The 17,351-nt window shown below is 38.6% G+C and overlaps 1 protein-coding gene across 3 annotated transcripts in view; it reads right to left on the reverse strand.

Annotated features, from left to right (window-relative positions):
• LOC128737551 (protein bric-a-brac 1-like) overlaps positions 1 to 16,166 on the reverse strand; it is a 370,491-nt gene extending 354,325 nt beyond the window's left edge. For all 3 annotated transcript variants that reach the window (XM_053832220.1, XM_053832219.1, XM_053832218.1), the window contains exon 1: positions 13,570 to 16,166. In XM_053832220.1, the coding sequence (XP_053688195.1) occupies positions 13,570 to 14,694 (1,125 nt within the window). In that variant the 5' untranslated portion in view covers positions 14,695 to 16,166. The remainder of the gene's footprint in view (positions 1 to 13,569) is intronic.
• Positions 16,167 to 17,351: the final 1,185 nt, after the last annotated feature.

Consider the following 17,351-nt stretch of genomic DNA (forward strand, 5'->3'; position numbering starts at 1 on the left):
AGCAACATACCCTATTATAGTATCCTCACGACTGGTAGCTTTTTAAACTTGGTTTTTTATTGTTTGTCCGGCTCTTCAGTCTGCTACAGGAATCTGAACAGTTTTTTAAATTTCTTCCGACGACGTTTCGATTTTGTATTTAAGGTCATCAAATACTGGCGACGCCAGACCCAACCAGCAGGCACAAGCGGTAGTTTCAATGAAATGCAAACCTAGTGCAATACCCTATATTGTCCAAGATTATTATTCATCGAAGCCTTAAAATATCGAAGGTATGAAAAATAATTTACTACTCTTCTTCTTGTGTGGCTAACGACAAAGGCTCATATCGCTCATATTGAAAACCTCTCCGGCTACTGTTAAAAATAGGATCCTATTATTTTATGAAATTATAAGTCTTCTGGGAGTAAAAGAATTGTGAAGTGCATTTATGCACTATTCCGCAAGTATTTAAGGTATATATCAAGTATTTCATTATTTGACGTTTTGGAATCACCTTTAACAGTGTTTCGATCCGAATCAGTACTTTTATCGATGCATAGCAACACTGAAAATTATTATTAGCCTGATCCGATCATGTTGTCTATTAGAAAGTTAGTTAGACTAAACTACTACTTCAAGTTTGAGATGTTTACAACAACCGAGTACAAGTTTTATTCAGTGTTCTGCTCTTATGTTAATATGCAATCCTGCTCCTATGTTTATTCATCATCTGTTACCATCTGTTACCGTTTTACGCAAGGCTAATTCCACACCTATGTAGTACTAATGGCATAGCTGGTACTCCTTTCATGAACTATGAAACTACATTTAGTTGGGCTACTGTTGCTTAAAAGCGTGAATAATTAATCGATACATCAGTTCGTACAACTTTAATTCTAACAGATATGTAAATATATCTGATATGTTTTTACAGAAGCGTGTGCATTTACGCAGATCTTTTTTTTACATTCTTTCTCTGCCGCGGGGATCCGTTTCGTGGGTATTCAAGCGATCTTGATTAATAGCATTTTCAAGGCCCTTGATCGGTACAAACCGTTTTGTTTGGGTTTGGGTCGAGCTGCAACACATTCTACAAGCACTTCAAATATTATTTCTTATTCTAGCAGTCAGTACCTTATAGTACTAGTGATTATCAGGTTATAAAATGTAACTAAAAACAACGTTATGCTTTTTCTTCAAAATAGCTCTAAAGCAAAGCCACTTTCCAGTTCCGTTCGGGGTTAGAATAGGAATGAAAAGGAAAAAGAACCAGATCACTGATTGATTTTGAAACCCATAAAAGACTCGGCCGGACATTCGGATCGGATCGAATGGACCAGCCAGCGCTGAGCGGACGAAACAAATTACGAGTGAATGATTAGAAGAAAACAGGCAGCCCAGGCCCAGGAACGTGGTCGCGGTGATTGTTCATCAGCGTCAGAATCTAATCCTACATGGTGATGAGGAGAAAAACATGAATCATTGTGTGTAAATATCCCTACTAAGTATTATAATTTATCAACGGAATCTCAGTTTTGCAACCGAACCGTTGGTTTGAGAGATTTCTTGAAACTAAGATTTCCTCTGCACAAGTGACCCGGTAGTACCTAATTAGAGTGGCAACGTGACGCCAATCGTCAGTCAGTCGCTGCAAGGAACATTTCTAAATAAATTATAACTAATATATTAATATACGAGCGAGCAGCGGCCGCCACCGTTTCTGATGATGTTTCCTCCGCGTGGTGCCCTATGTTGATTGCCAGTTATATTATCCGCCCTGCCTGCCTGCCTTCCTGCTGGCCTACCGGTTTGCCTGCCTCCACAGATGAATGTGGGCCGGCGAAGACCAAGTGAGGAAATAAATAAAATAAATTCATTCCATTGAGTTTTATTTCTGCCTGCGCCAGCCCCTTCTATAAGACGCTGCTTGGTGCGTTGTTTTGGAAACAGAGCTTGTAAAAAATATGATATAAAATCCTTCAACTCTCAACGATTATCGATTATTATTAGCATAGCGTTGTTCGTTTTAGAAAAAAAAAATCTATTGACAACACCAAAAGGAATATCGATCAGCATTCATCGACTGCCAAGCTCTTAGACTAGCAGCAGAACACACGCTGCAGCTGGTTTTGGTGTCTACGATTTAGACGTTTTATGGAATCCGCGGTCGCGGCTCTGAACACGTGTGCAGAAAAGTGAAACTGCCACCAAACTTTTCCCATGCCGAGCCATGCGACTGCCGGACCCAGAACCAACAGCAGCAGAACCAGCGATGAAGTATTCACAAGTGGCGGTAAAGGGTGAAACATGCCGCAAATTGCGTTTATATTTTTACGAGAATCCAACTCACAAGCGCACATTTTATTTATTTTAATATCGCATATAAACCGATCTTAGGACAGCGAAGGGGTTTTCGTGCGGATTACTTACGATCTGGCCGGTTGGCCGGCCGGGCGGGCGGTGGTTTTCGGTGGTTGCGGGCTGCGGGCGAAGCCGGAAAGGGAGTGAAACATTTCTTAGCGTTCTCGAAACGCAACGCAACCACAACGAACGCAAGAGGGAAATTATTAAAATATACATTTTAATTCCTCCAACCGCCAAACCGTCCGCACGTCCGCACGCCCGCCCGCCCGCTCATCTCATCTTCCCCCTCCACCCGACCCTCTCGATCATCAGCACCGCACACCGTAAGGAACTTAAACTCAGCGCGAGATCTTGACGGTTTCGTCTGAAAGCGAGAAATGATTATTATTGTTTGTTATATTGTATCCACATCACATACGATATGGCTAACCCCTTTTTCGCATCGGCATTTGGTTCGGTTTTCCTCTCCTTCTGTCTTTTGGTTCATGATGATGTTGCTGCTGCTGCTGCTGCTGATGCTGCGATGGATGGATGCTGCAGCAAACGATATTTATATTCTAAATGCGGCGGTATAAACTAACGCGCTTTTGTTCCCGTACTTATGTTGGCTATACTTTTCGCGGCAATTAACCGCCTGAATAGGTACGAAGCCGGAGATATGGTTTCACAGGGGCGGGAAATTATAGGGGAAGCGGAGTGTGTGTGGTGTTGTTTATATAAGCTACTTTCCATGTTCGATCGCAGGCTCGATCGCGATTGTTCAGAGAAATTACATAGGTTTAAGTTTCCTTGTTGAGCCAGTCGATTGAAATAATATGATACCCATAAAAATTTTGTTATTACATTTTAAGAGTGCTTACACAATTGAATATGTTTCTTTCCGATTGCAAATATTTCACTTAAAACGTGGTCGAATAAAATCAATAATATCATGATCGATATAATCTTTGCTCTGGTATTGATTTCCTAATCGAAAAAACATAATTAGCGCGCATAATTAGTGTTAAAATGCTTAAGACTAGGCATCGTCCCTTCACCCGCAATATAGCACAATGAGCTCTGATCATATCGGTATTTCCTTTAAAAAAAATAGACTGGCAAAATTATTGAGCACAGAGATTGTAGATGGTTGCAATAAACTAAAGGCAAACTAGATACGATGTAAACAAAATTTGGGTCTTGTACTTGGAATCCATTCGTTTTTAATACAATTCTGAAGAAGAACTGTGTTACTTTCGAACTAAATTATTGCTTATCATTTTCTTTTTGCATTATGACCAGGCAATAGGCCCACTTTAACCCACTGTATGAATTTACCAAAGATTGCAATTATCGCTGTAATGAGAAAAGAAACTCCTTTTTTCGTCCACCGCGAAAAATAGGTGAGCGCAGCAAGTATGAAGCAAAACAAAATGAATCAATCACAGTTATTCGGAAAAATCCGCTAAACTAAACAACTTTTGTCCAGAAGTTATTGGGAATGGTATAAATGAAAAGCTAAAGCAGTAGTTCGAGCCGCTGTTGCTGATTTCGCCAACGACACGCGGTAATGAGAATAAGAACTAAAAGAGCCATTATTGTGAGAAACTTTTTGTGAAAACGTATATGATCGTGTTCTATGGACATTTTGTTATTAAACATAACTAGCAATTTTATTGATGGTTATCGAGAGTAAAAGAGAAAAGGCATTCTGCTGGCTGAGACTGATATAGCTTTTTTTCTTACGCTGCGGATTCGAGACGATGGTCAAGTGTGTGATGCGAGGAGAGTGAAGACAGTTCGTTACACATCCGTGCAATCTACTATAAAGCTGACGGACGATTATTTCAGTCTCTAAAATTTGCATATCTACAATATTTAACTGCCCCAATGCAATGGGTTCATCGTGTTGCTTTTATAATACTTCAACCAACCAACGGATGGCAATCAATAAATTAGTGTTCTTTAGAAACATTCGCGAAGAAGCTGTATGCCAACAGAAAAGTACCATTCAGCTTCCATTCAGATGCATTTTTATATAGCTTAACCTCTCGGTACCGTCAAGCGGGACAACTTGCAATATTTCTCAACTTTGAGTACCTACAAGTAAAAATTTATGTTTAACGCACATCAATATTAAGTTGTAAGATTTGGGATAAAATAATTGCGCACATTGAGAGAAAATATGTGATCTACATATATTTGTTATTGTTTAAACTCAATTAATTTAGTTATTTGAATATAGTTTCTTTGACGTCCTACGTTATGTTGATGAAAATAATTAACGAGCTCAAAAGTGATAATCTCGACTTCAAGTTTTTTGTGCAGTTGGTATTCCGTCGCTGGGGTACGATAGAGCTGCCTTTTTTAAGAACCATTCACACATTACATAACGCACTAAATAGAAAGGGAGGCGTAACTTCTTTATCGGCTATTTCAGTACCTCCCGAGAAAAATATAAACGAAGCGCTACATACCGACGGAATTTGGCCGCTGCTTTTTTGAATAAAAAAAACAAGATGATCAAAAAATAAGACTGTATCTTCTTTTTGCTTGGTTAAGTTGTGTTTTCTTCACAGATCAAAAAGCTCGAAAGTCTTCTCCAAACGTCCACCATTAAAACAAAACAAAACAAAAAAGATGGTCCAAATAACTTGTAGTTTTCAGTATTTCGGTACCTAGACTTTAGGACCTACACAGTGTGGTTCGGGTTTTGTGTCAGTAAAATAAAATAAGACGGCCGTGAAACGTACTCACGAATATCGACAACCCATGTAACCCAAGTGAATTTTATCGTAAGATTTTATCGCGGAATAACGATTACCCCTAAATGGCTTTACGGTGATCGTACGCATTACCAAGAATAACGTACACTCAAGTACTTTTTTTTACACGGTTTGTTTTTTTTTTTTTGATTATTAAGAACGGGCAACTTAGAGACATCATTTATTTCTCAATACATTTGGGACCGACCCGACATTCGTCACGTAGCTTGTAAATGGTTTCTAAGTTGAACCGTTGTTGAGTAATCGAAAAAAAAAATAAACCGTGTAAAAAAAGATTTTAGTGTATCTTAGGAAATACTTGTAGCTGACTATTAAACTCGAATAAAACTATTCGTAAATCCGAAGTTGTAATTAGTAGAAGTAGTTGATTAGGTAACATCTGTTACAAAATAATTCTAAGTATTCCCATGAGAAGGCATGTCATTACAATGGCGTAGCAATACAAGATTGTACTTATTGCCGCTGCTTGTCAAACTGCAATAGAACGTAACGACTACGACATTTATATGCACACGAAGGCGAACAAGACACAGTTTTATAGTGCTTTTGGAATGGTAATATTCTAACCTAGCAGACTTATCGCAGTTGATAGAAAGGTTACTACATTTATCAACGATTTTTTATGTTTCTTGCCATTCTTAACCTTGAAACAAAAATCCTCAATGCTTCATCAATTGATGCGGTGCCATGTTATAGATTGCAGCTAGAGCAATATTATTGAAAATTGAACTTGATTTATCGAAATTATTTTTTAACGTGGAACTACGTCTTACCACAGGGTGTCAATGCAAAATTTGGATTCAAGTCAGCGCACAGTGGTTCAAACAGCGAAATACGTGATCGTGTGATATTGCGCCGAAACGTGAAGATTTTCACATGTAGTGTCTTTAGGAACATTTCTTGGTATAATAAGCCCCTTCTTGTGAGAGAAATCTTTGGGTGATTAATTCCCTTAGAAGTGAGATACGAAATTTATTTTCTCGTATATTCGAGATACAGGTGTAGTACTTTCAGCAAAGTTGTTGTAAATATTAATACAAACAACTTTGCCAAAGACACCATACTTGTATCTCTTCATGGAAATTATCTATTAAGCGTTATTCGTGGACAAATCCTTTAAAACAATTTTTAAACCCTGACTTATTCTGGTCAATTTTTACGTGTTCATAGTGTTCTAGAAAGTTGTTTATCTTGCTAAAATCAACGTTTCTGTAGGACATTATTATAAGTTATTTTCTAAAGTTTCGGAGATTTTGAGCTTTTTTGGTGAAAAATAGTACTTCTTTGAGCTTAAATATTTCCCAAGGTGGCAAATGGTGGCAGATCAAACAACTCCTACAAAATAGGCATAAGTAAGCTATTTGGAAGCTTTTCTCTTATTAATTGTGTCAAATAATTTTAAGTCTACATTAATTTTTGATTCGAAAATAGGCGAAAAATGGCTGATAACTTAACTTGGTAGAAAGAGATTGTCAATGTAAACAAAATGGCGTTTATTGCATCCGAAGTACAGTTTAATTGTTCTGTAAACATGACTGAGATGGATTTTTAAAACAACTATAACTTTTGAGGATACAAACAGATACAATCAATTGACACTTGCTTTTACAGGCTTTTTGTTGTACTTTTAGGTAGGAGTTGTTTGATCTGCCACCATTTGCCACCTTGGGAAATATTTAAGCTCAAAGAAGTACTATTTTTCACCAAAAAAGCCCAAAATCTCCGAAACTTTAGAAAATATCTTATAATAATGTTCTACAGAAACGTTGATTTTAGCAAGATAAACAACTTTCTAGAACACTATGAACACGTAAAAATTGACCAGATAAGTCAGGGTTTAAAAATTGTTTTAAAGGGTTTGTCCACGAATAACGCTTAATAGATAATTTCCATGAAGAGATACAAGTATGGTGTCTTTGGCAAAGTTGTTTGTATTAATATTTACAACAACTTTGCCGAAAGTACCACACCTGTATCTCGAATGTATGAGAAAATAAATTTCGTATCTCACTTCTAAGGGAATTAATCACCCAAAGATTTCTCTCACAAGAAGGGCGCGAAAATCTTCACGTTTCGGCGCAATATCACACGATCACGTATTTCGCTGTTTGAACCACTGTGCAGCGTCACGAAAAAATGAAAGGTTTTGAACGCTAATAGCTCTTCCACTTTAGAACGGATTTTGATGGTTCGCATACTATTCAACTCATAAAAGATACAGCAATTGTATGGATTTCTCGAGAAGGTTGTTTTCTAATCGTTACATAGTGAAAATCAACGAAAACTTTCAAGTCAAAAATTTCTCATACATTTTGCGTGTCGGCGGACGAAGATTACATGCACCAAGCTTGTGGATGTGGCTTCTGCTGCTGCTGCTTCAAGACAGAGAAACAGAATAATCTTGCAGCGGTTCCTGCCTACTTGACATGTAAAGGCTAAAAAGAAAATCAAAGCCATTATCGTTTGGTTTTTTTTGTTAGCTACATAACGCAGCAAACAGTCGACATATGCAGTCATGAACTGGCTAATGTAAATCAATTTTCGTGCCTTGCAACCGCGGAATGAGAGAGTAGACAAGAGCGTATATGTTCAGATGGCAAAGAATGGAATTAAATGGCATCGGCACGGCAAGCATTCTTTTTGATAATTATCAGCGCGTACAAACGTTCGCTTAATATAGTATTATTTGAATTTTTGTGAAGACAGGTCAACCAATAACATATTACTTTGAAAATTTAATTTTTTTCCTAGAATTTTGTTAATAGCTGGGTGCGCGAGGAAGATTTCTATTCTAAAATATAGCAATGATTCGCAAATTGAGGGTTTGTTAATTGAACGGTTCGTTAATTGGATGTTCGTTAGTTGGGCCCTGCTGCAACTTGAATGTCAAACTTCTACTGAACTTTGAATTTTAGTGTTTTCTTCACTATTTAAGGTTTCTTCACAAAAACCCGCCTAATGTAATTCTACGCCAGCTACGCGGTTGTGTCTGGAATACAACCTTTCTGATATTTCTCAAACAAGAGGTATTTTTAAATCTACAATAATTCGGTAAGAGGCAAACCAGCCGCAGGCTGAAACCCTCTTAAATTTAGAATTTAAAAAAAAATTTGGTGGTGCACTAATTTTGCGTGCATTTTGTCCAAATATGCACCATGAAATTTGATGCAAATATGCTTCATAACGGTGAAAACTGTCAAAAAAAGTTTGTATTTGTTATTTCACATATCTTAAAAAGGATGCCATAAAATCAAACTTATTGCAGGACAATCTAACAGCAAAGTTTGAATTTTATTTCTTGCATTAGTAGGTATAATCTTTCAAATTAATCTCGATGTTTCAGCTTTTCAGTTAAGCTTAATGTGAAACTTTGTAGAGCCAAATGAATGCTTCATAGGCTTCAGTTAAGGTACCCCAAGGCAAGTGGGAATACGGGGTAAGTGGGAAACGGAGCTCATAACTCTCTTCAACCTCATTCTCGACTGAACCATTCTAGAAACGAAAGATACAACACCAACGCATACAATAAAATTATAGATTATTAATGCCAATATTTCAAACACTAGAATTGGACCTTAAATTTGAGCGTTATTTTCAATTTGCGTTGTAAGTTTGATGCACCTTTCTATAAATGATATTTTGGCCACAGGCTTTCGTAAAAGTACATGTTTTTCTGACAGTATAGCAAAATATAATGAATGTATCAAGAAGTTATACCCAAAAACAAGTTGAATAATTTAATAAACGGCATTAAATATATGGGTCGAGATAAGGGAGGCACTTCAGAACACCCGGGGCAAGTGGGACCTATTAAAAACAAAGTGTTTCAGCACAAAACTTCCTGTATTTTTTTTAGATGTATTACCGAGCATTTTCAGCTCAAATATATAACATTTACATCGGTAAAGCTTTAAAATATGACCGAAAAGAACTAAACAAAGAGGATCCAAAAAGAAGTCCATAAACATGGCTTATGAGGAAGCAAGCAATTTGGTCACATTCTGGAGATACATAAACTATGTTATCAAGATTTATCAAAAACTGGTGAACTGATCTACTTAAATTTTCTAAGAATATTTTCTAGAAAATAAACGGGGGTTTTTCCTCACCGATCAATATTTTTGGTGTTAGAGAAGCCACCGTATATTGGGCAAAAATGAGCCTGGAAGCCCAATAATTAGAGCCTTCTAAAGTCTTGAAAATAAAGTGAGAAAAAAAATTAGAAGCCTCTGGTTTGGCATCTTACAAGATACCTATTCCTATGTAAAAAAATGCAAGGAATAGGTTGGTGATAATCCTATCTTGCGCAGCCCAAGTAACAAATTCAAGTTTTATGAAGTTTGTATAGTAGTTTTCATGACAAATTTCATAAAACCGCTAATAAAACTATGAGCTCCACCAGAACTAACGGTATGTTAGTTCCACCAGAGATAACGGTATGTAGAACCCAGGCTTTGCTTTGCTTGTGCCAATTTTGCAATTTTCGAAAACTGGTTGTTTTACCAAAATAAATCTACTCAGTTTGTCAATCTCAATTTCTAGCAAAATTATTTTAGTTGCTTCCTGTGGCTGGAAAACCGATTGATAATAACTTCCTTTCTGCAAAACACTTTGCTTTGATGAATTTTTGTTTGCGAGCTAAAACAAAATACTAGAATATGGCACTGCGGTATTCTTCATAACAGCAGCAAAAAACTGTTTGGTCAGGGTGGTACCGATTTAAAAGCTCTGTAAAACTAAGAGATTTATTGCGGTTTGACAAGTAACCGCGATAAGATCAACTTTGATTGGTGCGCCATTTTGTATTACTACGCCACACTTATGGTAAGTTTATAAGAGACGTGGTGCAGCCAACAAGTTGTCCTCTTTGCTTTATTAACAGTTTTATTATGGTTTTCTAGTTAACTATAAGTGTGTAACTCGTATCCTTTCGGTATTGCGCAATACTACAATCAAACCAGAGGTAATGATTAATACCACAATAAAACCTTTATAAAATTCAAGTAAATTATTCTTTGCTGATGACGTAGATGCTGTCGGCAAAAAATTTGAGGCGGTGGAAGATCAGTACATCAGACTAAAACGCGAAGCAGAGAAGATTGGATTGAAGATAAATACGTGTAAAACTAAGTATATGCTGGCAGGCGGGACCGAGCGCGACAGGGCCCGCTTGGACAGTACCGTGGTAATCGACGGGGATGAGTTCGAGGTAGTCGAAGAGTTCGTATACCTTGGCTCACTGGCAACAGAGGACAACAATACCCACCGTGATATTAAAAGACGTATTATCAGCGGAAGTCGGGCCTGCTACGGACTCGACAAACACTGGCGGTCGAATAATTTGAGCACCCGTACAAAGTGCACACTGTACAAAACGCAAATTAGACCGGTTGTCCTCTACGGGCACGAAACGTGAACACTGTTACAAGAGGACTTACGAGCATTCGGAGTTTTCGGACGGCGGGTGCTAAGAGCTATCTTTGGCGGAGTGCAAGAGAACGGTGTATAGCGGCGAAGAATGAACCACGAACTCGCGCGTCTATACGGCGAACCAAGTATTCAGAAAATGGTTAAAGCTGGATGGATACGCTAGGCAGGACATGTTGATAGAATGCCGGACAACTATCCTGCAACAATGGTTTTCGCATCAAATCCGGTAGGAACAAGACGAAGAGGGGCACAACGAGCGAGGTGGCAACTTTTGTTTTTTTAATACGTCCAAAATAAATAGTGCAATTATGAGGAGATGTCGTATATAGTTTTGTTTTTTAAGTTTAATCATTATGTCAGAGGCCTTCAATTTCAGGGTAATTAACATTTAATCATATATAAACCTTATATTGCAAAATTGTCTCATTTAGACATTTCGATTTAGTTAAAATCAAGGCAATACATAAACTAAAAGACAATTAAACAAATTGAGTAAAATTCAATTTAAAATTACAAATTTAAGATAGACATGTCCACTAAAAGCTCAAGTAAAATTAACCAAAAACAAACTAAAAATTGCTAACGTGAAGCTTAAAACAAAACCGAAATGAATAAAACAAAACTGAGTTATTAAACGCAAAACGCAATATAGTGTGTATAATGTAATGTGCACAAAAATTCGACTTCAAATCTATAGGAACAACATTATTTCACACAAAATTATCGACTACCTATAGTCCGTGCAACAGAAACAGAAGCGTGAAATAAAACTTGATATTAAAACATGCAATAGAAAAATAATGCGATGGTCTAACGGAAACTCACTCCACACTCGAGTGGTGAGTTCGAATACCACCTACCCTAAATTATTATTTTTCAGGGCTTATATATCAAAATTTTCCAGTTAATCTAATTTTTAATTTTCTTTTTGTATCTCTTGGTAAAAAAGTTTAAATTATTAAATTGTTCTTGTGGCTTGTAATGGTAATGCAAACAAAAAGTACCGTCATCCATGCCAAAAGAGCATATATTTTTGTTCTTTAGCTCAGTATACACACAATTTAGGAACTAAGTTGACTTCAAACCTGTCAATATATACTAAATTGTTCAATTAACAACTACCGTAGAGATGGTTTAGTTACAATGAAACCTAATTTTACTGGAAGTGCATGAACTTTGGCACAATCTCACCCCTTCTAGGGGGTGACATTGTGCCAAAAACATAAAGTTAGGCTAAAAACCTAAACAGTGAACAATAGCATGTTTATAAACAATACACCTAAATATCAGTATAAAGTAGTTCGCATGGGGCCGTCCATGAACTAAGTGGATTATTAGGGGCAGGGGGTCGGCCAAAAACAACGCATCATACAAAAAGTATGAACGAAAATAACCCGGGGAGGTCTGAAATAACTAAAAATGAGTTCGTAGTCAATGGACAGCCTTTATATAGCCAGTAGCGTTTCTAGGGTTGATGCGATTTCTTGTTTGGGTTGGTTTATGCGGGACATTTTTTACAAGCGTTATTTCCGCGTATTTTTGATCGCGAACTTTGAAACCCTGTTTAAGCCGAATAGTTTGCTAATATTATCTGTGTTCCATTCTAAGTTATGAATAAATATGTTATGTTCATCATCATTTTGAATTTAGGTCACCAGTTTCTAAAGATATAATAAATTTTCACAAATAAATATTTTTGGTTTTTGGCACAATCTTACCCCCGCGGCACAATCTCACCCGGATGGCGGTATGAAACAAAGCTTTTCGGTCCCAGTCTTAAATCTGATTTTATGCATAAAAGATAAAGCATGTGTTAGAGAAAAAGTTGATACTAAAAGAAATCAGTTTGCTTTCATATTAATAAATAGTTACAGCGTCCGCGTCAATAATTTTATAAAAATAAAATGTATAAAGACGGTTATTTAGGGTACCAGAAACAGTGGGTGTACCCACTACTCGAAATATCTCATTATTTAGGAATTCCGACGTGAGATCTTCCTCAGTATCAATACTTATCAATACTCAGTATTACGTAAATAATGTAAACAATTAATGTAAATAATTACTGGTACACCTACTATTACTGTTACATCTACCGTATACTCCATTTATCTCTAAATTTTTAGGATTTGTTCTAATTTCTGCTACTCTATAGATAAAACGGCTGGGGATGTTCAGAAACCATAATAATAGCTTGAAATGAGCACCGATTTCGATTTCCAATTAACTTTGATTCTTACAATTATCTAAAGTTTAAAACTTCCAATTATTAATAATGATGATGACAATTCAGTATAATGCCATGCAAACTAAATGAAAAACGTAGAATTTACGATGAGCATATAAGACCATAACGATAACGAATGTTATTCGAAAATACTTGAACAAAATTTTGAGGAAACTTATAAATTATCGAGTTTTACTAGCAACTATTTAGAAAATAAAATCTATAATTCGCAGTCTCCATGATTTTTTAATCACATACAGATGTAAATAGAATCTGTTCCAACATAATTCCAATAAAGGAGATTAATGCATTGCAACATATTATAACCATTTGCATGAGCCCGGATGTAATAAAACATAGACTCAGTTAATACTTTAGAGAGTTTAGAGGACAGTGACGATAAATCTAATACTTTATATTTTAAGACAATTGAAATTTTGTGCGCGTAGAAATTTATTTATTTGGAATCCTATGTTGTAGAATAGATTTAAGAATTGGTAAAGGGCTTAAAGCCTTTATTCGAAAAAATACAAATAAAAAATTTCACGACAAACTTTTTTACTACTCTTTAATCAACCCAAAAATCACGTTTAAAGAACAGTAAAATTAATGACCACCTTGAAATTTAAAAAATTCCTAAAGAGATGGTCATGTTACTCTTATATCTTCTTTTTCATTTTTAATTCACTTCCATTTTGTGCATAGTTAATACACAAATTCTATACGATTTAATCTTAACAATGTCTATTCCTTATAAGACCTCTAAAATAATAACAAAAATAAATGAACTACTCCACCTACCCTTTCTTCCTCGCGGATCATCTCGGCGATGCCCGGCTTGATCTCCATATCGTCCGGATGTTGATTGGTGATGGTGGCCAGTGACGACAGTCCCGCCATCTGGTCCAGCGCCGGTGGAATGGAAAACGACGGCAGCGAGGTCGGCGTCGAAACCTGCGGCTGCGACAGCGTGGACGGAGTCGGAGGAATCGGTGACGGAACTTCCAGATTGTCCGGCGTGCTGTCGGCCGGACTGCCGACACTGCTGCGTTCGCCCGAGGGCCAACGGCGCTTGCGGTTGTTCTTTGGCGTAGATGCCTGAACGGTATCGAGAGCAACCGTCAGCGGCCACTCGGTGGTTGATCCGGCCGAGAGATCCCGTGGAAAATCGCGAACCGAAAGATCCCGGCTGGTCTCCCGATCTCTGCCTGTGCGTGGCTTTTTGGCCATGTGCATCGGCGTGTTGTTGTTGTTGTTGTGCGAAGGAACCGTCTGATGCAGCCGGCTCTCAGTTTTGATGGTATCACGGGATAAATTACTGCTGCTGCTGCTTTCATTATTGGAATTGTTTTCGTCAGTTACATTTGCCGACGGCTCTAAATTTTCGATTTGGTTTAACTCCTGATCGCCATTTACGTCGGCTAGGCCGCGAATTTTCAGCATTTCAGCGATTTTAAGAAGCGGACCGATCTGATCCTGACTCACATTAATTTCTCCCTTGTACATAAAGTCCACTATAGCCTTCAGTTCTGGCCATTTCACATCGCGCATAATGATTATCGGATGCTGACAAGGGTTGTCGAAAAATAACGTTTGGAAATAAGGGCTACAAGCCGACAGCACCATCTTGTGAGCCTTTATTGACTGTCCATCGCAGGCCAACGTAACATCGACGAAGGACTCGCTCTGAAGAAGTTGATCGAACACACTCGTCAAATTGGTTTGATAATTATTCCAGCGGAGACAGAACTGTTGATTTTGATTCATTATGGGCTTAAGTATTTGCTCCGTTTTATCTAGGAAACTGCTGCGCTTAAATGCGGCACCAGTCAGACCGCTAGCGGCTGACGGAACCGATGCCGGACGGTTTGAACTGTCCAATGCAGTAGGTGACGAATGAACTGGAGGCGGCGTATCGGATGGCATGTTGAACTTTATTTGATCTAACTTGGTTGAAAAGTTTCATAGATTATATTTCGTGATCACTCAGTCGCGGTCGACACGTGGAACCATCACTTCGCACGTTGATAATCGAATGTAGGGTGCTTTGGCCATTCTAATCAAAACATGATGCAGGATCACACCAACACATGCACACCCGGAGTGGCAGAACTTTCTATTTCCTGCTGCTTATATATATACACTTGTTTTTATCAGGTGGGACGCACAGACTGTTCTGTTTACCCACACACCTGCAATCTTCTTTTCCGGGAGCCGGAAGGCAGGATTCCTACTTGTCTACTTGTGCAGTACGGTAGTAAAACGATTTTTTTCTTGAGCCTACCATGTGGCTTCGAGATGTCTCTTAGGTTTTTGTTTTTCGCGCAATATTCGACAGCCGGCGTCCTTCTGTCATCCCGTGGGGGGCACTTTGGCAATGAGAACGATACACAATTGCGACGCTTGATGTCTGGTTTCTAGTGGGACATGAGTACTCACACTTTTGTTCCGAAAGGCTCTTCCGCGCGCAATTGGATCTCGTTGAAACAGCTTTAGCACTTCTCACTGCATTTCCGGTATTTTCTATACAAAACCTATATTTTTTTCTTTATTAATTTCGTTGGCAATAATCTTGCACTGTTTTGTTTCATATTCATTCATTTTTATTTTTGTGTTTATATGCTGATCTCATCTTGAAAGCTTCCCAGGTTTTTTTTCTGTTGGTCACTTAATCGTATTTTAATGATTGCCCTCCAGCTCTTCACTGTCTGAGCTATTTAAGTTTCACTCTGTATACGTTCAAATATTACTTCCATATTTCCTAACACAGTTTAATTACTCTTTCCTATTTTTGGTGATTATAATTACCAAAAATTTTCATTACTTCCACTAAAAGGTTTTGGCGCTCGTTTTACTGCTTCTCGCTTTCTTTCTTCGAGTTTCCCCTCAACACGAAAAACAAAACATGAAAATCTACACTTCGTCTGCAAGTTCTTCTCTCTCCCCCAATTCAGCCACGCAAGTGTACCCCGGGTTTGTGTGCTGTTTCGATATTTACTTTTATTACGCAAACAATAAAAATTATAAATCCATCCAAACAATGGTAATTTTTATTGCTCTATGTTTTTTCTTCTTCGTGCCTCTGCTCTCTGTTCCCCTCCTTTTACCGTAGATTGCATCACACACCCAATGGTTCTATCACTTGGCTCGAGCCGGTCCCGCTGCTGTTATTTCAACCGCTTCAATAATATTTTTCAACTTGCAAAACTTGTAATTATTTATAATAATCATTTACAGCCACAGACACTGCACCGATATGGTAAGACAGTACACACATACTCCAATCCCCTCTATTGTGCTATTCAGTACTGCTTGCTTTTTTCTTTCTTCTATTGGGTACGCGGGTGCTCTACTGTTCCGGTGTGTTGTACCTCAACTACCCGACGCAACGACATTTGAAATCGCACTGACAAAGAAGACAACGGCGACAGCACGTTCCAGCCGTACTGGCTCTGAAAACATCACACACTGATAGAAGCGTGAGCCGAGTAGCGAAACAGGAAAAAAACAACGCGAACCCCTCGGTCGTTCGGCTTTCCGAAGCGATCATTTATGTACATCACTAGTGTGCTCTCTTCACTCGCTCACCATGCCGGTTTTGCGAAACGAGGCGCACTCTCGTTCTCAGCTGTTTTGTGTGTTTCACAAAAACAACGTGCTTTTTCCGCAGCAAATCGGTACTCGGTCGCGAGTTTTCCAGCATTTGCTCTCTCTCGCTCACGATTCACGTATGTTTTATATATTCACTTTGCTCACATGTATGTTTGTTTTCATCGACAAAAGTGTTTGCCACATAGAATCATTCTCCTGAGTATTGGTATCGTGCCGGTTGCCAACACTGACGTAGGCACGAACGGAGCCCGACCGTTGACAGCTCCTCTCATTGTTGCATTTCCAACTCATCATCATCGCCATCAACAGTCGACCATGGTAATGATCATGACGATCCCCCACTACAGCCGAAAAGCACTGCTTCTAAAGAAAACACATTATCTGGCGAGAAAGAGCAAGAGAGTGAGTGAGAGCTTGCATCTCAGCTGGCGCTGCATTTTTCGCAATCCGACTGCACACGGGTGAAGTGCAAGCCATAAACTATATATTTGAGGTAAGCTTTCCGCCCGCTTGATCTGTTCGTTCTCTCGCTTCGCGGCATGTGCGTGTGTGAGAGAGAAGAAAAGAATTATGGACGGCCTTCCGTTTTGGAGTGATAGGGCCCCTACAGCACAGAGTGCATGGGGCTTGCGCCCGGGTGGGTGGACGGCGGAGTACCGCGGGTGGTGGAGGGGACATAGTCGCTTAGGTTCTCCCTCCGTCGCGCGAGAGAGGCGGTGCTTTTTCGGTGCTCGGTTCGGCCGACGGCACGCGGTGTGAATTCAAAGCGATTGCCTTTAGTTTTTTTCCTTTTGTTCCAACTTTTTATTTAACGCTTCGCTTTTAAATATTTATATATAATGCCGCGAGACGAAGATTATCAATTGCGTGTCAGGGCAAAAGCCATGCGTGAACGGGTCTTCGGGTCTACCGATCTCCGGTAGGCATAAAAAAGGGCGGGTGACATCAATTTCGCACTGTGCCATTTCTTG

The sequence above is a fragment of the Sabethes cyaneus genome, chromosome 2 (genome assembly GCF_943734655.1).
Source record: "Sabethes cyaneus chromosome 2, idSabCyanKW18_F2, whole genome shotgun sequence".
In the NCBI taxonomy this organism is placed as follows: Eukaryota; Metazoa; Arthropoda; class Insecta; order Diptera; family Culicidae; genus Sabethes; species Sabethes cyaneus.